At 41.1% G+C, this 24,677-nt stretch overlaps 1 protein-coding gene across 1 annotated transcript in view; it reads left to right on the top strand.

The window, feature by feature from the left end:
* PPM1H (protein phosphatase, Mg2+/Mn2+ dependent 1H) overlaps nucleotides 1-23,324 on the top strand; it is a 407,312-nt gene extending 383,988 nt beyond the window's left edge. Inside the window, 4 exon segments of the mRNA XM_030216868.1 lie at nucleotides 3,311-3,418; nucleotides 18,333-18,444; nucleotides 18,447-18,483; nucleotides 21,544-23,324. Of these exon segments, the coding sequence (XP_030072728.1) occupies nucleotides 3,311-3,418; nucleotides 18,333-18,444; nucleotides 18,447-18,483; nucleotides 21,544-21,688 (402 nt within the window). The 3' untranslated portion in view covers nucleotides 21,689-23,324.
* The last annotated feature ends 1,353 nt before the right edge of the window (nucleotides 23,325-24,677 follow it).

Below are 24,677 nucleotides of genomic sequence, written 5' to 3'. Positions count from 1 at the left end.
AATCCATGCAAATCTTTCTCATAGATATACATTCTGGATATCCTGAAAATGTAACTGCCTGGGTGCCTCTAGGAACAGGTTTTGGAATCAATGGACTATATTGACTATACTGATTTCTACACAATTGAAGATTTTGGGCATCACTCAACTGTCAATAACTAAGTCCCACCCGTGCAGGCTGTACTTCCAAACTGAGAAGCAGGGGTGCATGATCGGACCAAGTGTAAGGAAAGATAGAAATGGACTGCACCCTCTGAACCACAGATGGGTGTCCAAACCAAAAATCTATCCAAGAATGGGACCTATGAACTGCTGAATAGTATGAATAGTCCTGGGTGGGATAAAAGCTCCTCCATGAATCTATTAGATTCCATCAGGCTAACCCCCCCCCCCCCCCCCCCCCTGAAAATAGTCCCTAACACTCTGAGCATAATATACACCCCTGGCAGAATTGTCTAAATGTGGTGCTAGTGTCAGGTTAAAATTTCTCCCCCCCCCCCCCCCCACCACCAAAAGTATAAGCTTACCTCTAAATGAGTAAGCAAGAGCGTGGAGTGATCATCCCAAAAAGCCTGAGGAGAGTCATTCGGGGCATACACATTCAGAATAGTAAACATAATATTCCCCAACTGCAAGAGAAGCAAAAGATATCTCCCAGCCCCACTCCTTATGATCTTTTTAACATCTCATGCATGCGTGGATGAAAATGACACCAGTGCTCCTCTTGTCTTAGCTTATTGCTTATTAGAAGAGAAATAAATCAGTGGGATACTTCTTAGAGACACATTAGTATTTACAGTGTGTTCTTTCTAGCCAAAAAGGTTCTGGTACTCAAATGCTAGGCCACCCTTCAGGGGTGGGGTGATCACTGAGGGATCCACCCCACAATAGCCAGGCCCCCTGCAACCAGTCACAGAATCTATGACAAGGCAGAATGGATGTGTAGAGCCTGAGCTCTTTCATTAAAACTTGGGGTCCATGGGCCAATTTTAGTAGACAGTGGAAAAGGTGCCGGTACTCAGTACCCCCTCAAAAAAGCCCCGAGTATTTATAACGTGGCAGCAAATGCGTCTCCTGTATCAGAGTCAAATCTGCCTTTAAACACGCCAGCTCCTTGAACACAAGCTGGCACTTTTGTGGCAGATTCAGTCCGCGCACATTAAAGGTTACATCCCTGGAGGAAGAGCTCCATCCCACAACCCCTACTATATATTGTCCTAAATGATACTCCTCTTGGTGCTAACTGATGACTATAAAGTTGTCACATAGCAACAAGATTAAAAGGAGTAAAATACTCATACTACTACTACTATTACTTATCATTTCTATAGCGCTACAAAGCTTAAACAAATGCCCAATCTTTGTTGTAGCTTGGAACAGGAGAAACAGTTAGTCAAATTTCTCTTGTGAGCTGAAAGTGCCCTAGAATTGTAGAACAGCACTCAGATGCCACACATAAATGAAGATTATATAAACACCAAGGTTCCATCACATGTTTTCCGCTGACCCTGGAGAACAGTATCTGAACGCTACCATTTCAGCAATTTGTTATTGGGAGCTCGCTGCCATTTCGGGGTCACTTTTGGTCCCATGACCTCCTTAGAGGGCACTGGAACATTGACAGGTTCTGCCATATCTGGGAACAGTTCATGGCCCTCCTGTAACGAGCGCACTTGATGTAGCTTACCAGCATGGTAGAACAACAACAGCAAAAAGGATGTTTTCATCTATAGCGCATATCATGAGCCCGCAGATATTGAGTAAAAGGTCTCAACTCCAACCACCGTTGAAGAGTGGCTGTACTGCTTATGTAAGATGGTGGCAGCTTTTTTTTTTAGTTTAAATATGTTTATTGTAGTCACCAAATGAACAGATTACAGACTGCAAAAAACATTATCACAATTAATGTAACCAAACAAAATATTCTCCCAACAAGGTGACAACAGCAAAGAATTTTTGAAAAATACCCCCTTACCAATATACCATCCTCCCTCATGACTTACAAACCCCAGTGGTAGCATTTTTCAGTTACCCGCCCCATCTGTCAACCAATCACAGTTCATCATCCACTGACGTGTACAAAAAATGAATGAACATGAATATAGGAGTGGCCTAGTGGTTAGGGTGGTGGACTTTGGTCCTGGGGAACTGAGGAACTGAGTTCGATTCCCAGCACAGGCAGCTCCTTGTGATTCTGGGCAAGTCACTTAACCCTCCATTGCCTGCCGCATTGAGCCTGCCATGAGTGGGAAAGCGCGGGGTACAAATGTAACAAAAATAAAAAATAAAAAAAAATTTCTGTTCTCGATTTAACATCTCAGTGTGATCAGAAAAACACTCTCCAATCAATATTGATGGTTAACCCCATTGGTTGTATACTGTTCAATTGGGATATCCACTTCTCTTCCTGTTGTAGTAATAGTTTCCCCCCTGACCCCCCTCATTATTGCCAACTATCTGATCAATTATAAAACATCTAAGTTCTTCTAATTTATGCAGATGTGTGAAACAAGAGGACTCAATCTTTATTCTAAAGGACCCACCACATTTCACCAAACAGGCTGCATCAAGGGTATTGTAAAACACTAGCGAGGGAAACAAGCAATGCCCTGGGTGTTTTGGGTATCCAAAAATGCTGTGAGCAAGTCTTGTATCCAAAAAACAGTGTATCAGCAGCTTCTTCTTCATTCATCCTTTGCTTACATGCCCACACAGTTTTACACACATACAATTTTTGGCAAGGGCAATGGTTGACATATACCATAAAACTACTATTACAATCTGTGTAACCCCTAAGTTTGTAAGTTTTATTATCAACTGGATTTTAAATTCCATCAACTCACTAGTGATGGAACAATGGCCACATTTGTGATGTCCAATCGCCTGTTCACTAATACTGGGAATAATTTAATCCATATTAGTTTATGGTAATAATTCTCTCCGGTTTTGTCCCCTGGAATAGGCTGAGCTAATTTCTTGTTGGTCAAATACTGGATGTGATTGCATAATTCTCCAATGGTTTTTAATAATGGAAGCCACCCTTGTAGAACTGGTGATATATTTGATCACAAACTTACTAACATCTGAATCAGCATTGCTGGAGTTTTGTTCTTGCAGTAATAAGTTCCTATGGTTGAATTTCACTCTCTTGTGTGCATGTTTTAAAGGGTTTTTTTTGGGATACCCCCTTTGATGTAGCTTATCCATAAAGTGCTTAGTATGATGTTTAAGATCATTTATATTTGTACAAATATGTCTAAAACGTGCAGCTAATCTGAAGAAATTTCAAAATCTTTCATGTTCTTCCCAGGCTCGTGTGATGGCAACCATTGGAGTAACCCGGGGGCTTGGAGATCACGATTTGAAGGTCCATGACTCTAACATATGCATCAAACCTTTTCTGTCTTCTATTCCAGAGGTATTTTCATACTTGCCTATGATTCCCTGATTAAGAAAGTATTAAGGAAGTGATATGTTAGCCAATCAAACAAAACAGTGAGAAAAAAATGAAATATTTGTTTAATAAATGTTTGAAGTTATAAAATATCTGAACTACTGAAGTCCCTTTCTCAGACATCATCACGTAGAGGAGAATAACTAAAACGGTAGCAACATGATGCTGAGTTCTGTATTAAGAGTTACCAATCCAGTGTGTGACAGTGACCCAAACACCAAATAGAAAGTTAGGAATTATTAGGAAAGGACTGGAGAATAAAACAGAGAATATCATAAGCCTTGATACAGTCACACCTTGACTATTGTGTGCAATTCTGATCACCACATCTCAGCTATATAGCAGAATTAGAAAAGATACAGAGAATGACAAATGATAAAATGATAAAGGGGAGGGATTTATTTCCTTGTGAGGAAAGGCTACAGAGATTAGAGCTATTTAGTTAGGAAAAAAGATGGTTGAGGGAAGATATGATAGAGGTCTATAAAGTCATAAGTGGAATGAAATGGATAAATGTAGATCAGTTGCTTACTCATTCAAAAAGTATAAAGACTAGGGAACATGCTGTGACGTTACTAAGGGGGCAATTCTATAAATTGGCTCCTCAGTTAAATTATGTGCATAACTTGGTGCACTTAGGCTCGCCAATATGTCAAGACTGGTGCTCTAACCACTAGGCCACTCCTCCATAGCGTCAATTCTTTTTTATTTATTTATTTATAATTTTAATACATTTTTAACAAGGATAAACCTTGTAAGAGAAATACAGGCAAAAATTAATATAAAAGAATAATGTTCCATTCATAATAACAAGGTATTTAACACTCTAAAGAAAAATATCTATTGGTACATTTATACAAAATAATATTTTACAGCCTTTCTTAGACCTCAATAGTAATGTGAGAGAGAAAAGAGTTGGAGAAGATCAAAAAGAAAAAAAGAATAATCTCATAGGTATAGGCTGTTATTAACCAGTGCTTCATTACTTTCACTCCACTTTCTTCATCTCTATAAACACTTTTAGCTGTTCCGGTGAAAAGAATGTATATTTTGTTTGAGCCAGCTTGACCACGCATTTGCACGGATATGCAAGAAAAAAGGAAGCTCCAATATCAATTGTGTTTTGTTTTAAAGAAAGAAATTGCTTCCTTTTTTGCTGAGTTGACTTAGTAACGTCAGGGTATACCCAAACCTTAGCACCATAAAATTGGGACTTAAGGTTTTTAAAATAAAGTCTTAAGATAGTGTTGTAATCTTGCTCAAAAACGAATGATACAATGACTGTAGCTCTGTTCACTATTATTTCCGAGGATTGTTCTAAGATATCAGAGATATTTTGCAAATCAAGATTATCTTTAGCAGGACCTTGACCCTCATTTCTAACAGGAATATAATAAATCTTGTTTAGCGGAGGTATAGCCTCTAAAGGAATATTCAGAACTTCCATCAAGTATTTCCGAAAAATGTTAGAGTTTCCCCTGCTATTACTGGAAAATTAAGTAAACGGAGGTTTAGGCGCCTGTTAAAGTTTTCAAGTTGTTCGATTTTATTTCTAATGTCCAAAGAGTCTTTATTATCACATTTTAAAAGAGGTTAAAGTTCAACTTCTTTCTTTATGGCTTGAACTTGCGTCGATAATCATTCTTAACAGAATCTACAGTACTTTGTAATTCTTCAAATTTAGTATTTAAATTGACCACATCACCTGACGTTTTCTGTAGCGTGGTGGAAATCTGGTCCAACATCACCTTCAAGGTCTGTAGAGTTACCTCCGAGGTCTGCTCCGTGGTAATCAAATTACCCACAGAGCCCTGGAACACCGTTTGCATGCCTGGGTCTTCCACTGTCGCCCCTATCGACGCATCATCGGAGCCGATGGGGGTTTCCCGCCAGGGTCGCTCTCGACGCCGGGCTAGGAGGAATAAGCGAGGTGGACGGTGGTGTTAAGGAGACTTCCTCTCCCGGCAGGGATTCCGCTTCTCCGGTTTTCCCCGCTATGGGATCCGCGCCTCACTGTAGTCTGGTAGCTCCGGGAAAGAAACGCTCAAGGGACGTCTGAGCTGGTGAAGAAGTTGCGGTGGGTGGAGGTACCAATCTCACAATTCCTTTTCTTTTAGAATGGGACATTTTCTTTAGAAAACAAAAATTGTTCGCTCATAGACACGAGAGCGTTTCAACAATCAACCTGCGCGGCAGCCATCTTCCTCCATAGCGTCAATTCTATAACTGCATCTTGACACCAAGATGCCATTTATAGAATACTAGTAAAAAAGCCCCGTTTCTGATGCAAATGAAACGGGCTAGCAATGTTTTCTTCTGTGTGCATGTGGGAGTGTGTGTGTCCCTGCCCTCTGGCCCCTCTCCCCTCCCCCCTCTGAGTCCTTCACTGTTACAGAGCCAGCGATTTGATTTCGTGCTCTGCTGTTTTCCTTCACTGACTGTGTTACAGAGAGGGCGGGGCAGACACTCATAGGGAAACCGGATATCTCGCTCCCTTCACACTTCCGGCTGGAGGCTTCATAGAACGTTGGTTTTGCCTTTTATATAGAGAGATTAGCTTATGTTGACATTGGTGCACCCAGGTTTAGGAGCATCCTCTTATACCTTGTCAATAGCAGGTGTATTTTGACATGCCTAAGGTGTAGAAAAGGCCAGACGAATTTCCTATTTAATATAAAAAGTTTATTCACTTTTTTAGTTTACAAACTGAATACCATCAATTGGGTATTCAGGATGCATTTCTGCACTGAAAGCATATCTACACAAACAGCAATATACAGCAAAAGAAATCAGAATGCTATATACAGAGAGAGAAATCAGAATGCTTAAGGCAAATCAAAATGCTTACTACCTCTTTGTTCCACACTGTTTTTATACCGTTCTTCTTTGGCATCTGACTAATTCTCACACAACATTCCTGTGCAAGTCTCTGAATACCACAACGCTGTTAATCATGTGCAGAACATGCTACATCTGTTTCCCTTATTGCTCCCCCTTCTTGCCAGACTTCCTGGAGCCGTGCCTTTGGCCAATGTTTAATGTCCGTCAATCTTTTCTCATGCCTCAGGAGGTCTTAATGTTGACACAGCTTGCGCTGCATTTCTTTGAAGCTTTCCACTTCTATTTTTTATGCTTTTTATTCAACATCCTCCCTTTGAGGCCTGGTATTCCAGGACTCAAACATCTGTTTCAGCTCCAGTCTGTTTCCTTACCTCCCTTCTAAATCTCCTCTCCCATGTTGTGGCATTCAGTTTCTGCACGCTTTTTCAATATTTTTGGCTGACATATTAAAGTTCTATTCATTCTTGATTTCAGTTACCATTGTCATTTTAAAAGCATCCTGGCACATCTTTGCAAACATGCTAATACACATGTTACACAGCATTAAACAGATTCAATTGTACTAGGGTACAAAATTCATATCTCTTGAGGTATATAATTTATAGGACAGTGAGCTTCATCAAAGGGGAATACACTGTCATTCATTCTTACTTTTCATTAGCTGATGTGGCATTAAAAATTACACAAATTAAAAGCATATTCCAAGGTGTTAACATTCATTGAATCAGTTGTTACATACCATTGAGTTAAAGTCTTATTGCAGCTTGTTTTATTGCCACACTTTTCTTTGGTGGCTGTGACATTTACAATCACTGTATTTCCTCCTATAGACCAATTACCTGTTACAACATTGTGCGTGTAATTGCACTTTATCAGGGGAATGTTTCCAGTTGTCATACTATTAATCAGACACCAAAATGATGTCTGTGGGTACTTGTCCATAAGCAAGGCTTGCTTATAAATAGTCTCATTTGTCCAATGAAGTTTCCATCATCTCTTACACAGGTATTATTGGGATAACAGACATGATGTTGAGGTTTATCATTGTAGTCCCAAACATCATAGCTGGCAAGGACAAGGATGATGTCAGTCTGTGTGCGCATATAATACAGTCAATTAAATTCAACATTTTTGCTGCCGTTACAAGCCTGTTCTCATACGTATTCATTGTCCATCCTATTGGAAAACTAACAGCAACAACAACGCAATATCAATATGTTCAGGGACATGGACATGTTGTTTTGTCTATTCCTTGTCCACTTCAGTATTATTGATTCGTCGAATATCTGATAAATGTACCAAAGAAGTATGACCTTCCAGACGGGCAGCGGTCTGAGTAAGGGCCGTGATAGCAAAAGGCCCTACATACACAGGATCCTTCCATGTTTTATGTGTAAAGTTCTTTCATAGTACTAGATCACCTACTTTAAAAGCACAAACATCAGTAGTAGTCCCTGCCTGTGATGCTACATTTGTTCGGATCATATCACTTGTCAGGTTCAACATCGGTTGTAGCTTTTGCCAGTACTGAGCTGTGCTATCAGTACTTGCTGTCTGCATCGGGAAGAAATGACGTCCTGTCTGAATTTGGAATGGGGACAATTTAGTACGCCCATTAGGTTGGGCCCTTATTGTCATTAATGCTAATGGCAATACATCAAGCCATGTATATAATTTTCCCACCATTTCTTTATTGAGAGATTTTAGTAAGACTCTCAATTTTGTTTTTAAAATGCCATTGTAGCGCTCCACCAAACCATTGGAGGTGGGGCGATACACTGATACTTTCCTGTGTGTTAAACCCATAATCGTTTCCATTTCTTTCAAAACACTGTATTGAATGTGTCCCGTATCAGAAATTATTCTAGACAGACACCCATGTCTTGGCATAATGTGAGTTACCAGGCATTGTACCACCTCATGTGCTGTCTCCCTTTTACATGGAAATGTTTCTATCCACCTTGAAAAAGCATCCACCCAAACTAACAAATATCTTTTTCCCTGCACTGGAACAATCATATCAGTGAAATCAATATACCATTCTTTTGCTGGGCCTTCTGGTATTGGAAGTGTCCCAGGCGATATTTTAGGACCTCTTTTAGGTATGTTAATATTACATACCATGCAATTCTGCACAACCTGTTGAATCAGGTTATCAATTTTTAAAGTCCAAAATCTTTGCTCAAATTGTTGTTTCATTGTTTCCTTATTCCAATGCATGGTTGCATGCCACTCAGTTAATACCTTAATCACCTGACTCATTGGCATACAAGGTAATCCTTCTTCTGCATTAAACCATTCACTTCCCAATTTCATACATCCTCTCTTCAACCAATTTTTCACTTTCCTGTCCCTCTGGCTGCCACATTTCAATCTTATCTACATTCGTAAGTGGCCCTTCCTGTGTCTGTCTAGTATTATACAAAATCTTTCACTTTGCTTAACCACCTCCGTTGCTGCTGCATCAGCCATTGCATTACCTAGTGCCTCAAAGGTTGGCCTTTCAGTGTGGGCCGGGGTCCACACAACTGCAGTTTTCTACCTTCACGTTCCCTCTTGCCAAAATTTCAAACAGCAATTTCCAATATGTGTATGTTTGTAAATTTTTACCTGCACTGGTTATCATCCCCTACGCTGCCATTTTATATATGATACTGTAGTGAACTTGCAACGTAACCACTATCAGTATATATAGTGACATTTGAGTCATATCAGTGTGTTGTAAGGCCGTAATAACGGCCAAAAGTTCAGCATGCTGTGCAGTATGGTCAGGAGGGGTTTTATATTGTACTTGCATTATCTTTCTTAGATTCTCATCCACTTGCATGCAGGCAAAGCCTGCAACAGTCCTTTCACAAGCTCCATCTGTAAACCATATCAACCCATCAGATAAGGGTTCAAAGTAAGACAGTGAAATGTAGGGATTTCTATAGTATCGATCTCACCCTCTTGATCGACAGGAAAAAAGCAGATCTATCTTATTTCTCTGTTCTTTAGTTAATGGTATTATTCTTATATCTTGTCCTAAAAGTACTGCTTGATATTTTCCAACTCTAGTGGCTGTCAATGCCGTCTGGCTAGGGCTCAACAGCGTTTTAATCGTGTGGTTGGTATGTATTACAATAGGAAACAAAAGGCATTTGTGCTCTCCATTTGCCTACTGCTGCCACAATAGCTGTCAATAACTTTGGTATTTCTTTCATTCCCTTTTCCACATGATTAAAAGAGCCTGATAAAAAAGCTACTGGTGTATTTACTTCATTATTTGATAATCATAGCTGCCCAACTTTGAGAAATACTGATACCTGATGCTGCACATAAAGCTTTAAAATCCCCAATAGTCAATTGAGTTCCTGCTTTTGTCAAATTCTGTACATCCTCAAGTGATGTAGGTCCTCCCTTGTCACGGGGGAAGGGGAGATGTTTAACTTCCAACAGGTTTTTAGTAACTCCCCACATTTGATTTTATCCATTCTCACAAGCTCTGCAGCTACATGGGTTTCCCTAAAAATTGCCTTTGACGGTCTGGGTGTCAATTTGAACAGGATTACCTTTGGTTTTTGTTGAGGTCTCGGGACTAACCCGTAGCCGTCCCTCAGCCTCAAATTATGTTGACAAATCATATTGTTCAGAGGTTATTAGAGATTTTAATCACCTCTTTCACCTATTAGCCCTACACACAAAACTAGCTAGGACTGTGCCTAATTCAAACCAGATGATCTCTTAAAACTGCAGAAATCTCACTTAATAAGGGTCAGACAAAGTTTCCACATAGAGAAATAGAACTATTAATTAACAGAATAACACATATTGTAAAATAAACAGAGATCACCTTATAAGACAAATCAAACTTATTTAAATCTAATCTAAAACAATCTTTTAAAAGGAACAAAACAAATTTCAGTTCTTCCTGACCTTTCTAACCTGTACACCAAGAAATCAAACCAGATGACATTCCTCAACCTTCAGGCTGAACCAAAGGCTGCTTTTCCTGTTCTTGCTGTATTTTTTCAAACGATCCATACTGAGACCAGTTTGCATCATATTTGACCCATTTCTCAATGTATTTTTCAATCTGTTTTTTTTCTAACGGGAATAATTCTATGACATGCTGCAAAGGGGTGCATTTTTTTGAACTATCTAAATCTAAATACAAAGCATATACAGGAGGCTTTTCTTTCTTATCTGCCCCTTTCATTCTATTCTGACTATTACAATTTCTCCTATAGAGCCACAACCTACAAAAATATACTAATGCACCTAAACAAGAAATATACAAAAAGAAAACTACAAAGCTAAACAATATACCACTAATAAGTCCACAATGTAAGCTTACTCACGCGTCTTCTTATTCTCTTTTTAGCAAGCCCAGGAGTCGTCACCCGTATGTCCACGTCAGTAGGTTGATCACTCCCAAATTAGTGGTACACAGAAATCAGGCTTAAACAACGCTTGCTCTCAAAATCCTGTAAAAAACTTTCATTAACAACAAACACTTAATTTGTCATTCGTCTCGCCTTCTCTTTTCCGTGTGCGGCATAAATCTTCAGTCCTGCCGCGGTCGCCACTTTTGTAGAAAAGGCCAGACGAATTTCCTATTTAATATAAAAAGTTTATTCACTTTTTTTAGTTTACAAACTGAATACCATCAATTGGGTATTCAGGAAGCATTTCTGCACTGAAAGCATATCTACACAAACAAGCAATATACAGCAAAATAAATCAGAATGCTATATACAGAGAGAGAAATCAGAATGCTTAAGGCAAAAAAATGCTTACTACCTCTTTGTTCCACACTGTTTTTATACCGTTCTTCTTTGGCATCTGACTAATTCTCACACAACATTCCTGTGCAAGTCTCTGAATACCACAACGCTGTTAATCATGTGCAGAACATGCTACATCTGTTTTCCCTTATTGCTCCCCCTTCTTGCCAGACTTTCTGGAGCCGTGCCTTTGGCCGATGTTTAATGTCCGTCAATCTTTTCTCATGCCTCAGGAGGTCTTAATGTTGACACAGCTTGCTCTGCATGTTCTTTGAAGCTTTCCACTTCTATTTTTTATGCTTTTATTCAACAAAGGGCACCACGTTATGCACATAATTTTAAGTATTCAATAAACTACTTATGTAACTGAGAGACATGTCCGTGACCCACCTATGCTTTACCCATGTGTATGCCCCCTCTTGCAGATAGGCGCTATGGCACTTAGGTGCTACCTTATAGAATAGCGCTTAATGCACATAGACCTCTGTCAATTAATGATGTCTTTGGTGCACATAGTTGTGCGAACCTCTAGGCACCAGTTCATAGAATTGCCCTATTAGTAGTACATTTAAAACAAATTGGAGAAAATATTGTTTTCACTCAATACATAATTGAGCACTGTTCATGACTAGAGAATTCATTAGTTAGAGTTAGCATAGCTGGATCTAAGAAAGGTTTGGAAAAGATCCTGGAGGAAAAGTCCATGAATTGTTATTAAGGTAGACTTAGGGGAAATCCACTGCATGTCCCTGAGGGTAAGTAGCATGGAGTCAAGCTGTTTTGGGGAACCTGCCAGGTACTTGTGACCTGGATTGTCCACTTTTGGGAACAGAATAGTGGATATTTCATCATTTATCTGATTTAGTATTGTAGTTCTTATGGGGTAGTACTAGAAAGTGATTTAACTGGCAAGAAACAGCTCCTGGCAGGTAAAATTGCTTGTCCTGGGTTATCCACTGATATTCAATAGCACTCAACTAGTTAGTGCTGCTGAATATCATCACAGACCACTAAAGTAAAAGCCAGCTATTTTGTGGGTGGTCCAGGGGCAGAGTCAGTATTTATGCAGTTAAGTTAAGCAGCCATATCAGACCACATGAAACTCAGTCCTATCTTTATGTTGTGTTGCTTAGGAGTTTATGTGCTAAATATCGCACTTAACCTCTTAAGAAATAGCTGGCTGCATAAACCTGGATATTCACTGCCAGTGCCTGGACATGGCCTCACATTGAATCTCTGGGAATAATGCCAGTGGAGGCTAAAAAAACACTCACCACCACTGGATGAATATCTATCCCTATGGTTTTAGTAGTCCCAAACACTTTAATGAAGGAGCAGCCTTTTGGTGTTTGTATCTTTATAAAATAGGCTACTTGCCCTTTCAACTTAGGTTGCCTATTATAAAATTGCCCTCATTATTAGTAAATAGGTCTATGAGGAAGTGTATAAGAGAGTGCCAGACCTCCTTAAACACATTCATCCTCTGATCCACCTTAACAGAGCTAGGGCTGGAGAATTTAGCCAAGAGTGCATTGCCTAGCTAGGGAAGATAAAAATCTACATTTGGAGTAAGTCAGGGAGGCTCAGAACAGAAGGAAGAAGCAGCCCTCCAGACTACACTTCCACTACCTATGTGCAAGGGCCATTTTGTTGCTCAGCTTTGATGTTGCTGCAAGGTAGAACAGACTCTCTGTTTTAATTCTGTGTTGCATCCTGAATAAAGGGTGCATTTGTTTGTTTTTAAAGCTTGAACACTTACCTTTCTTATTACATTTTGAGGCAAGCGTGGGCAATGGCTATGAGCCTCACTACAGTTTACAGTATTTAAGTTTTTGAAAGGTATGTGCCCTGAAGGTGGTCCTCAGTTGGTGACTGTGGTAAGACCTAAGATAACTTCTAGGAGGTTTAATTATCTATTACTAGCTTTTCCTTCAGTTAAAAATATATGTTTTAAGGCCGTTCTCTCTTAATCATTTTTCTTCTTGGCGTTCATTTTTGGAATGATCTTCCACTTGAATTACACCTGATGAAAAATTATTTTTTAATTTCGTAAAGCCGTGAAAACTTATTTGTTTACTAGACTGGGTGGGTCTTAATTTAAATTTTAATATGTTTTTTTCTTTTGGGTTATTTGGACTTCCTGATGTTTTGTTGTCAGTTTCTTTACTGTTTGTAACTCGCCTTGAATCTAAAATAAGAGAGTTGGCAAGAGATAAATCCCTGATAGCATAACTAATAACATAACATACAGTTGGACTAAAGAGAATAGCCCTGCCCTAGAGAGGAACCAGAAAAAGTAAAATTAGAGCTGGAAAGGTGCAATTGTTTTGTGTTTGTGGTGATTGTTCTTGACAAATGCCATGGCTCTACAGGTACTGGGATGGCGTAGGCCAGGATGTTGAGGTTAATACAGACCCTAGTGGAGGGGCACCAGCAGCTGCAGAACTTATGCAGATCCAAGTTGAAAAATAGCAAGCCTTTCAAAAGCGTTAACACTTCAACAGAGCTCCTGTTGAACCTCAGGTGTCCCAAGCAATGCAGGGGCAAACACTAGTCTCAGTTATGAGTAAGACTATCCTAGAAAATGAGCCAGGTTATTTTGGGAGAAATTTTGAAATGATTGCCCTCTTGGCCAGGTGGCCAGAGATAACCTGGACTGCTTACCTAGGCAATCTGTTAATCAGCAATTGCCAAACTTTCCAAGGATGCTAACCTAGACAGGAGACCCACCTATGATGAGGTTAAGGCCATCATCCTGGAATGGGCCAGGTGCATCCCAGAGTCTTATCTACAACAGTTTCAGAAGGGACCTCTACCCAGAAGAGAATCTCCAAGCATTCTTTTACAGACTAAGGATGTCACTTGAAAGTGACTACAACCAGAAGAGAAGTCTGGAGGTGAAATAGCCAAGTTTATTTTCTTAGAACAGGTTTAAGGCAGTTTGAGTATTCACATAAGTCGGTGGATACATCAACATCCCAAGCTGACAGTAGAATGTGTACTGGGAGTTTTTCATCAGGCTCAATCCATTTTAATAGCTCCAGATTGAAATAAAAGAAGTTGCTCCAGGACCCAAGGTATCATAGGTGGAAAAGTGAATGGCTGCCATTGCCACCACTGAGGAACCAGCACTTAGCTGCATTCCAAGTACATGAGCCTGCTTCAGCTGTGGAGCGAGAGAATATTTTGCTTGAGACTGCCCTGTGGTCAAAAGATGAGGCTATGGATGTTAACCTGACAGCACTCCATACCTGTAACTTCATGAATGCTTCACTTACTGAGATATGGACTTTTGTAGTCCAAGATGATTTGGATAGGGCACCCACTCAATCTCGGACTCTGAAATTGTAAAGACCCTATCCAGAGAGAGTTAATCAAGAGACTTCAAATCAATTATGAATAAGCAGTAACCTTAGCCTTCATTTATATAGACCACAGACAATACCCAACAACTTGTTGGCGCGGTATGCTGAGCTGGAGATAAGAGTCTTGTCTTGGCTTCTCCATTTGGTCATCTTGGGATGGAACTGTGTAGACCCCACTAACCCTTGGCCGTCGAGCTCAGAAAAGGAGTTGTTCCTAGAGATCTCCCTCTAGAAGGCCTGGACTTATATGTTAAGGACCCTGAAGTATCTAAACCCCAGTGGCAACACCAGCTTGAGAAGTCTCATTACACTCAGAATCTGGAGGCTGCAGTAGATAGGAACTTTGAAGTGGTTGAGGAAACTCAAAATTTGCCAGGGAAATTAGTGAGTATACCTGAATGTGGGGAGGGGGAATAAACTCACTTGACAAAAACTAAATAGATAATGAGCAGAAACCACCAAGAAAATCAAACTAGAAGCTCAAAAACCCTGTGATTTAGAGTACACACCTCTCAAAACACAGCTATTAACACAAGTTGCCAAAAATCCTCAGGAACTATAAGAGCCCAGAGGGTGGATGAGTCCTTTAGATTTCCAAAGGCTCAACTCTAGGCAGTAGAGCTATAGATAGGAATCCCGTACCCAACCAAGGCACAGCAGGGAAAGCCCCTCTTTACTTTATAATAAAAAGGGATGCACTGTACAGGGTAGTGAAGGGAAATATAGAGGAGGACATGGTAAAGCAACTCCTAGTACCCCAACAAAAAATAAAGTTCCCTGTCATTTAAGAGGGAAAACAGGTTTCCTGAGCATTGTACCTTCAGGAGCTTGGGGAAAGGACAAAGTAATGTAGCATAGTCTGAACTCTCCCTAATGCTGCCCTCACTCAAAGGACTTGCCTCTCAGGTTGAGAGAGGAGAAAAAACAATTCCCATGGAGAGATATAAGCATCTTTCTATTCTGCTAATTCAAAAATGGCGCATTGGCGGTTTTTACAAGCTCCCAGGGGCAGTAACCCAGAACTTCCTGCAAGTGAGGGTGCTTAAGGAACTCGAAGTTCTGTCGGCTCAGCTGACTGACCTCTTCAATGCTTCCTTAGAAACTGGAGTGGTCCCGGTGGACTGGAGAAGGGCGGATGTGGTTCTTTTGCACAAGAGTGGAAGTAAGGGGGAGGTTGGGAATTACAGACCTGTCAGTCTGACCCCGGTGGTGAGTAAGCTAATGGAAACGCTTCTAAAGAGGAGGATTATGAGATTTCCTGAACTAAATGGAATGCGGGACCTGAGGCAGCATGGCTTCACTAGTGGCAGGTCGTGTCAGACGAATCTGACTGTCTTCTTCGACTGGGTGACCAAACAGTTGGATGTGGGAGGGGCGCTTGATATGGTATACTTGGATTTCAGCAAAGCCTTTGACACGGTTCCACACAGGCGACTGATAAATAAATTAAGTGCCCTCGGTATGGGACCTAGAGTAACTGATGGGGTTAAAAATTGGTTGAATGGTAGGAGACAGAGGGTAGTGGTAAATGGAGCTTGCTCTGAAGGAAAGGATGTCATCAGTGGAGTACCGCAGCAATCGGTCCTAGGGCTGGCTCTTTTTAACATCTTTGTGAGCGATATTGCGGAAGGGCTGTCTGGTAAGGTTTGTCTCTTTGCGGATGATACTAAACTCTGCAACAGTGTGGACACCCTGGAGGGTGTGAATGACATGAGGAAGGACCTAGCGAAACTGCAGGAATGGACCGATATTTGGCACGTGGGTCGCAAGAATCCGAGGGAACGGTACAGTATAGGGGGTGATGTGCTTCAGTGTGCGAAGGAAGAGCGGGACTTGGGGGTGATTGTGTCTGATTACCTTAAAGCTTCCAAACAGGTAGAAAAAGCGACGGTCAAAGCCAGAAGGATGCTTGGGTGCATAAAGAGAGGCATGACCAGCAGGAAAAAGGAGGTGATAGTGCCTCTAGTGAGGCCTCATTTGGAGTACTGCATGCAGTTCTGGAGACCACACCTATGGAAAGATATAAACAGGATGGAATTGGTCCAGAGGGCGGCTACAAAATTATAGGGACAGGCTTATGAACCTCAACATGTATAAGCTGGGAGAGAGGAGACATGATAGAGACGTTTAAATATCTCAAGGGTGTTTATGTAAAGGAAGAGAGCCTTTTTCAAATGAAGGAGTGCTCTGGAATGAGGGGGCATATGACGAAGTTAAGAGGGAATAGGCTTAGGAGTAATCTAAGGAAGTACTATTTCACAGAAAGGGTGGTGGAGGCGTGGAATGGCCTCCCGGTGGAGGTTGTGGAGTTGAACACTGCTCCAGAATTTAAAAAGGCATGGGATAAGCATGTGGGATCGCTTAGGAACAGGAAGAATTAGGGGTTACAGAGGATGGGCAGACTAGATGGGTCATATGGTCTTATCTGCCGTCATGTTTCTATGTTTCTAAACAGTCAATCTGTTCTAAAGATTAATGAATAAAAAAACAAAAGATGGAAAGTAAAAGATACCTTTTTATTGAGCTAACAATACATTCTCCGAGGACAACCAGGCTGCTTGTTCTCACATTTGGGTCGGCGTCCACGGCAGCCCCAGGAACGGACATTTTTTCTAGTAAAATCTGAAGAGCTTTGCGACGGACTCACTGCGCACACGCGGCCATCTTCCCACCCGCGCGCGTACGTTCCCGCCTCAGTTTTTTCTTTTCCACGGTGGAGAGTGTCTGCTTCTCGGTCTCTCTACCTTAGGTCCCAGGAAAAACTTAGGCGCCTTTTCGCATGCTGTTCGCCACTTTTTTCTTGTTTCCCGTCGCCTTTTCTTGTTTTTTCTTTTCTAGTAAAAAAAAACCAAACCAAAATCCCTCTTTTTTCCTTAGTTTTGGCCCTTAATAAGTTTCCTTTCGGTTCCGTCGCAGCCATTTTGGGCCACCCATCCCTCTCAATTCCTTTTATGAAACTTCCCTCCCCCCCCCCCCCCCCCCCAAAGAGATGATCTCTATTGACTAGTGGAACAGAGCTACAGCAGTTCCCTTTCCACTTCTGCCCCATTGGCTCTGGATTTCAAAAGAGCGGCACAGACTCCTAAGAGTAGTCTCACAGAACTACCACTAGGGGTCAGCCTTCCATCTCTAGTGGTAGTACTGAGACTACAGCTAGGGTCAGCACCGCCATTCTGAAAGCCAAAACCGACAGGACAGGAATGGAAAGGAGATGATTGCCAACCCTGTCCCACTAGACACCAGGGATTACTTCCAGAAAAGTCCAGAGGATGGCCAAGGGTCCCAGTGGGGGAGGGGGGTTGTGGAACAGAGAATTGAAATCAGAGGAGATTAAAAAGGGGGGAGGATGGATTGGGGAGCGGAAGGGGATTGGGACCAAGGAGAGTTTTAGGGTACAGAGTGGGAGAATCAGAAAGGAGATTCAGATTGGGGAGCCAGAGAGGATTGGAACTGGGGGGAATAGAGAACAGAGTGAGGCAACTGGAAAGAGAGGCAGAATTGGAGAGATCAGCTAAATTCAATAGGGGAGGAGCAACTGACAGCCTTATCCATTTCCAGTCTGAATATTAGCTGGTACCTGCATAAGTACTGGCAGCCAGCAGATAAACGGTCATGCCTGGACATGCAATGCCGGTGCCCTGACTTGGCTCTTTGTTGAATATATGAGTCTAATTTAGCCAGCAGCAATCAGCACTTTAAAGAAAAAAAAAGGCAGACCACCACCAGCCTATGTACTAGTTAGCTTTTGAAACCAAAAGCAAATTATAATCCTGCAATGAATCACAGCACAATTCTATCCATTCTTGCCAAATAAGATCTTATGTGGAAGCTACATATGAGAATGCAGATCAAAACTTACCATACAACAGGTTCCTTATGCAGTTCAATATTTTATTGCTGTTTCAGGTGAAAGTCTACAATCTCTTGCAGTATGAGCATGGAGCAGATGATGTGCTGATTTTAGCCACTGATGGACTCTGGGATGTTTTATCAAACGAAGAAGTGGCAGAGGCTGTTACTAATTTCTAGCTAATTGTGATCCCGATGACCCCAACAGGTCTGTGATTTTAATGTTACTGTTGAATAAATTAAAACCGTGGATAAATTGAAATTTGGCTTTCATATGCAGATAAATACAAAGTAATTACAATTTGGTAATCTATATTTAGATTGATAGATATACATGTATAGCTATAGATATATCTAGATACTATCTTTATGTAACGAAATTACCCCCCCCACCCCCAAATACCTTAATTATTGCACACTCTAGAAGTAGAAACATAAAAGAACTAACAGAGCCATCTGCTGTTCCTGAGGACAAAGCACAAGACAACATTTAACAGAGGGCACGCACCGTGTAGAAATTGCTCAGTATGCTCATCATCCTTATCTTTGACAGAATTCACACATTCTCGCACTGGCGGAATTTACCAGATGAAACATACAACAGACTGTAATACACAGAATGTAATATACATTATCACATTCCCCTGCTCTTTGATGTATGTAGGAAAAGCTATCAGGAAGGTTAAAAACAGAATTACAGAACATAAGAGTAACATTAGGAGATGCAAGCAGGAAGCTCCGTAACTGCAACACTGGAACACTCTAGGGCACAACCTTAATGAAATTAAGGGACCCTTTTACTAAGACGCATAGGCGCCTACGTGCATCTACACGTGTCAAATTGGCACTACTGCCCAGCTACCGTGTGCCCCGGACGGTAATTCCATTTTTGGCATGCGCCCAAAACACACAGTAGAAAATATTTTCTATTTTCTACCACATTGCGATTACCCAGCAGTAATCGGCAGTTTACGCGCATTGAAACCTTACCGCCCGGTTAGTGCGTGAGACCTTACCTCTAAGTCAGTGGGTGATGGTAAGGTCTCAGGATGAAAATGGACACGCGCTGGTTTTAATTTTGCCACATGTCCATTTTCCAGCACATAAAAAATGCTTTTTTCCAGGCGCGTGGAGGAAATGGACCAGCGCTTTCAAACATGCGCCTACACCAGCTCAGGCCACTTATAGGCACACCTTAATATATGTTTTCAGACATTTTGAGAGGACATGGCGTGGCGGTAACACTGAATGTTTGTTGCTACAAGAACAGTGCCTTATCTTTGAATCTGATACTGTAGCTCCAGCAAGCTTAAACAATGAACATGATGACAGTTTTTTTGTAATGTCTATTAGTATTCATGTACACATTTTTGCCACTATCCATAACCTTGCCCTCATATTTTAGAATAATTTTATTCATGTTTTGCTGTCATCACTATCCACACATCAATCGAATGTTTTTATGTTTGCCCATGTGTTAATTTAATGCTATACTGTCTATGGAGGCAAATACAATACATATTTTACTGAGATGCATCTTTTATGTTCACTACAGTTTTGTTTTAAAGGATCAAAGTTGACCATTTTTTCATCTTATAGGTTTTAGATTTTTTATCTGTACTTTTAACACTGGACACTATCAGGCTCATTTTCGAAAGAGAAAGACGCCCATCTTTCGACACAAATCGGAAGATGGGCGTCCTTCTCCCATGGTCGTCCAAATTGGTATAATCGAAAGCCGATTTTGGACATCCCCAACTGCTTTCCATCGCAGGGAGGGCCAAAGTTCAAGGCGGCGTATCGGAGGCATAGCGAAGGCGGAACTTGGGCGTGACTAACACATGGCTGTCCTCGACCCTTAATGGAAAGGGCATCCCTGACGAGCTCTTTGACGACTTTACTTGGTCCTGTTTTTCTTGCGACCAAACCACAAAAAGGTGGCCGAAGTGACCAGTTGACCACCGGAGAGAATCGGGGATGATGTCCCCTTACTCCCCCAGTGGTCACTAATCCCCTCCCACCCTCAAAAAAACATCTTTAAAAATATTTTTCCCAGCCTCTATACCAGCCTCAGATGTCATACTCAGGTCCATGACAGCAGTATGCAGGTACTTGGAGCAGGTTTATTAGTGGCGCAGTGCACTTCAGGCATGCGGACCCAGGCCCACCCCACCCCCTACCTGTTACGTTTGTGGAGGAAACAGCGAGCCCTCCAAAACCCACCACAAACCCACATCTAGGTGCCCTCCCTTCACCCGTAAGGGCTATGGTAGTGTTGTACAGTTGTGGGTAGTGGGTTTTGAGAGGCTCAGCACACAATGTAAGGGAGCTATGTACCTGGGAACAATTTATGAAGTCCACTGCAGTGCCCCTTAGGGTGCCCGGTTGGTGGCCTGGCATGTCAGGGGGACCAGTGCACTACAAATGCTGGCTCCTCCCGCGACCAAAGGGCTTACATTTGGTTGTTTCTGAGGTGGTCGTCCTTGGTTTCCATTATTGCTGAAAATCAGAAACTACCATCTCTAAGGATGACCTAAATTTCAAGATTTGGGCATCCCTGACCGTATTATCGAAACGAAAGATGGACGTCCATCTTGTTTCGATAATACGGGTTTCCCTGCCCCTCCATCGGGACGTCTTGCGAGGACGTCCTCAACAAAACTTGGGCATCCCTTTTGATTATGCCCCTCCACGGGGCCCTTTTACAAAGCGTCGGTAAGCCCAATGTGGACTTACCACATGTTAACTCAGAACTACTGCTGGCCCATAGCGGCTTTCGGCACTAGTTCTGCCTTGAGTGTTTGCCATTTCCAATGCACTGGAAAAAAAACATTTTTATAGTGTGGCGCTAACCTGGGGGTAATTAGCCTTTTTACCTCAATCTCATGAAGATGATAGAAATATTCACACATAAGAATAATATACAATATGAAAGAAATAAGAGGGTCTTTTAAAAGGCGCACTAGCATTTTTAGCACACGCTAAAAATTAGTGTGTGCTAAACATTAAAGACACCCATATATTTCTGTGGGCTTCTCTAGCATTTATCACAGGCTAATGATTAGTGCACACTAAAACAGCTAGCACGCCTTTGTAAAAGGAACCCTTAGTGAGCTGATAGACACAAACCTCTACAGATCCTCATGTCCTTAATAAGTGAATTTTCATGGTAAACTATAAAGTACTAGCATTGTGAAATGTCTGAAAGTAACATATACAGCTTTACTTTTCAAAAGGGTGTTCAAATTGAATTCTTCTTTTCCCACAGGTACACATTAGCAGCTCAGGATCTGGTGATGCGGGCTAGAGGAGTGCTGAAAGACCGAGGCTGGAGAATATCCAACGACAGATTAGGCTCTGGAGATGATATTTCTGTCTATGTTATTCCTTTAATTTATGGCAACAAACTGTAGTAAATTCAGCAGCCATGGTCAGGAAAGAGGTCTCTTAAGGTAACGCTCATACCCATATTCAATGAGGGTAACTCTAAGTGTTGTAAAACTATGCTAATTGGAGATTTTATGACCAGAAAGAAAGAACGTTGCACAAATGTCTTTGAAAGGCATGTTTAAAGTTCCAGCTTCCCTGTCTCAATGTTTTCGTTATATGGCAGGAATATCTTATTTGATTTATCAGTTGAGGTTCTCTATGTTGTATTCCTCTGTGACCTCCTACTGGTGAGAATATACTTTGGTTTCCAATATAGCACAGGGGGAGAAAAAAGCATTGAAGAACCCGTTTTTTTTCTTTTGTAACCAAGGTACAGAACAGGAACAATCATTTAAGAATGGTTCTTTAAATTAGCATATACATTTATGGAGTCACATGAAGATTCATCTCTGTGTTTTAAGTCCCTTCCAAAAGCTTTTGAGGCAATCATTTTTTTTTTCCTATTAAAACCAAAAATCCCAGAATGCTCTAGGTGGAAGTTCAAAAGCTTAGACCATGGGTTGGCCAATCCTGTCCTCAAGAGCTACACAAGTATTGGCTTTCGGGTTAGCTAAAATATGTCAATTAACTGGATTCCTGGGCAAGATATCTGAATAATATTTATTGAGGATATCCTGAAAGGAGAGCTGTTTGTGCTGCTCAAGGAGAGTAGGATACCTGTCTTTAAAATTGACCACCTGGTCCGCAGTAAGGTGATATTGATTAATATCCCTTTAGGGCCCATCTTCCAAAAATATACTAATTTATTTATCTTGGAACATGATGAAAATGTGAGTTAAAATGAAAGCAATCTTAGTTTAGTATTGGAAGCTATTTGTATTTAAAACTGGAATTCTTTGGTTTATTTATTAGCATTCCAAAATATTTTATATTGCTTTATGTCAACTTTGCACAATTTTAGTAGTGTGAAATCATATTTGTCCTCAGTGATTGTATGAAAGTCAAGAAAGTAAACCTCCTGATAGAGTTCATGGGAAAATCATTGTATACCAGAGGAAATATAAAGTTTTTTCAAATACTATATTTATTCTTGACAGTTCTTTGTCAGAAATTGAACCATAGACACAAAACATAAGAATTGCCATAGTGGGTCCATCTAGCCCGGTATCCTGCTTCCAACAGTGGCAAATCCAAGTTACAAGTGCCTGGCAGGATCCCAAAAAGTAGCAAGATTCTATGTTACTTACCCCTAGGGTAGTGGACTTTATGGATTTACTTCCAGGAATTTGTTGTACTTTTTGAAAGAGTAAACAAACGATCTGCATTTACCCATTCCTCTCCACGCAGGATTTTATAGATCTCTATCATATACCCCCCAAGCTGTGTTTCTCTGAGATGAGGAGCCTTAACTTCCTTAGCCTTTCTTCATATGAGATATTCCATTCCATTGATCATTTTGGTTGTCCATCTTTGTACTTTTTTTTAATTCTGCTGTACCTGTTTTGAGATGGGATGATCAGAACTGCACACAGAACTTTAAGTGTGGCTGCATTATGGAGCACTACAGAGGCATTATTCTTGGTTTTATTCTTTTTCATTCCTAATAATCCTTAACATTCTGGTTGCTTTTTTGGCCGCCACCTCACATCAAGCAGAAGATTTCAGTTATTGTACACAATTACACCTAGATCTTTTTCTTGGGTGATGAATTCCTAATGTGGAACCTAGCAGCATAAAGCTATAATATAATTCTTCCCAATGTGCATAGCTTTTCACTTCCCTGCTTTAAATTTCATCTGTCATTTGGAAGTTCAGTCTTGCAAGATCCTCCTGCAATTTACAGTCTGCATGCAGTTTAACAGCTTTGAATAAATTTGTATTGTCTGCAAATGTGATCACCTTTCATTGTTCCCATTTCCAGATCATTTATAAATATGTTGAAAAGCATCAGTCCCATTATAGAACTCTGTTGCACTCTCTTGTTCACCCTCCTCCATTGACAGAATTGTCCATTTATCCTTACTTTCTGTTGTCTAATTTTTAACCACTTCCCATCCACAACAGGACATTGCCTTCTAGCCAATGGCTTTTTAAATTTCCTCAGGAGTTTATGAAAATCGATATAACACTGCATCCGCTGGCTTCCCTTTATCCACATGTTTATTGACACCTTCATAAAAAAAATCTAGCACATTGGCGAGGCAAGACTTTTCTGGCTAAATGCATGCTTGACTCTGTTCCACTATACCATGTTTGTCTCTGCTTTCAGTAATTTTGAGCCTTATCCTTTGGGCATTATCCTCAAAAATTCAATGCCAGGCCATGTCTGGGCTCCAGCGTTGAATTTCCTGGTATTCGGAGGTGGAAAAGCATAGAGGTCTTTTACTAAGGCACGTAGGCGCTTCCAACAGGTGTCAAATTGGCACTACCGCCCAGCTACTGTGTGCCCCGTGCGGTAATTCCATTTGTGGCATGCACCCAAAACATAGTAGAAAATATTGTCCATATAACCTTACTTTCTGCTTTCTAACTTTTAAACCACTTCCCAATCCACAACAGAACATTGGATATACAATGGCTTTATAAATTTCCTCAGAGTCCCGGGCGGTAATCCCATTTTGTGGTGGCGTCCAAACACGCCGCAGAAAATATTTTCTATTTTCTGCTATGTGGTGCTTACCCGTTGGTAGGTGACAGTTTATGCACATTGAACCCTTACCGCCCGGTAGCGCGTGAGGACCTTACCCGCTAAGTCAGTGGGTGGTGGTAAGATCTCAGGCTGAAAATGGACACGCGCTGGTTTAATTTTGCCTTTTTTCCCAGGCGCACTGAGGAAATGGACCACACACATCCAAAAATGCGCCTACACCAGCGCAGGCCACTTTAGATGTGCCTTAGTAAACGGGCCCCATAGCCGGTAAAGTGCAATAATGTAGCATTTAACCAGCTATGGTGAACTGCATAAGGATAGGACTGACTTTTTGCGGGTCCTTATTTATGTGGTTACCACTT

The sequence above is a fragment of the Microcaecilia unicolor genome, chromosome 10, assembly GCF_901765095.1.
Source record: "Microcaecilia unicolor chromosome 10, aMicUni1.1, whole genome shotgun sequence".
NCBI lineage: Eukaryota > Metazoa > Chordata > Amphibia > Gymnophiona > Siphonopidae > Microcaecilia > Microcaecilia unicolor.
This window is presented reverse-complemented; position numbering and strand designations above follow the sequence as displayed.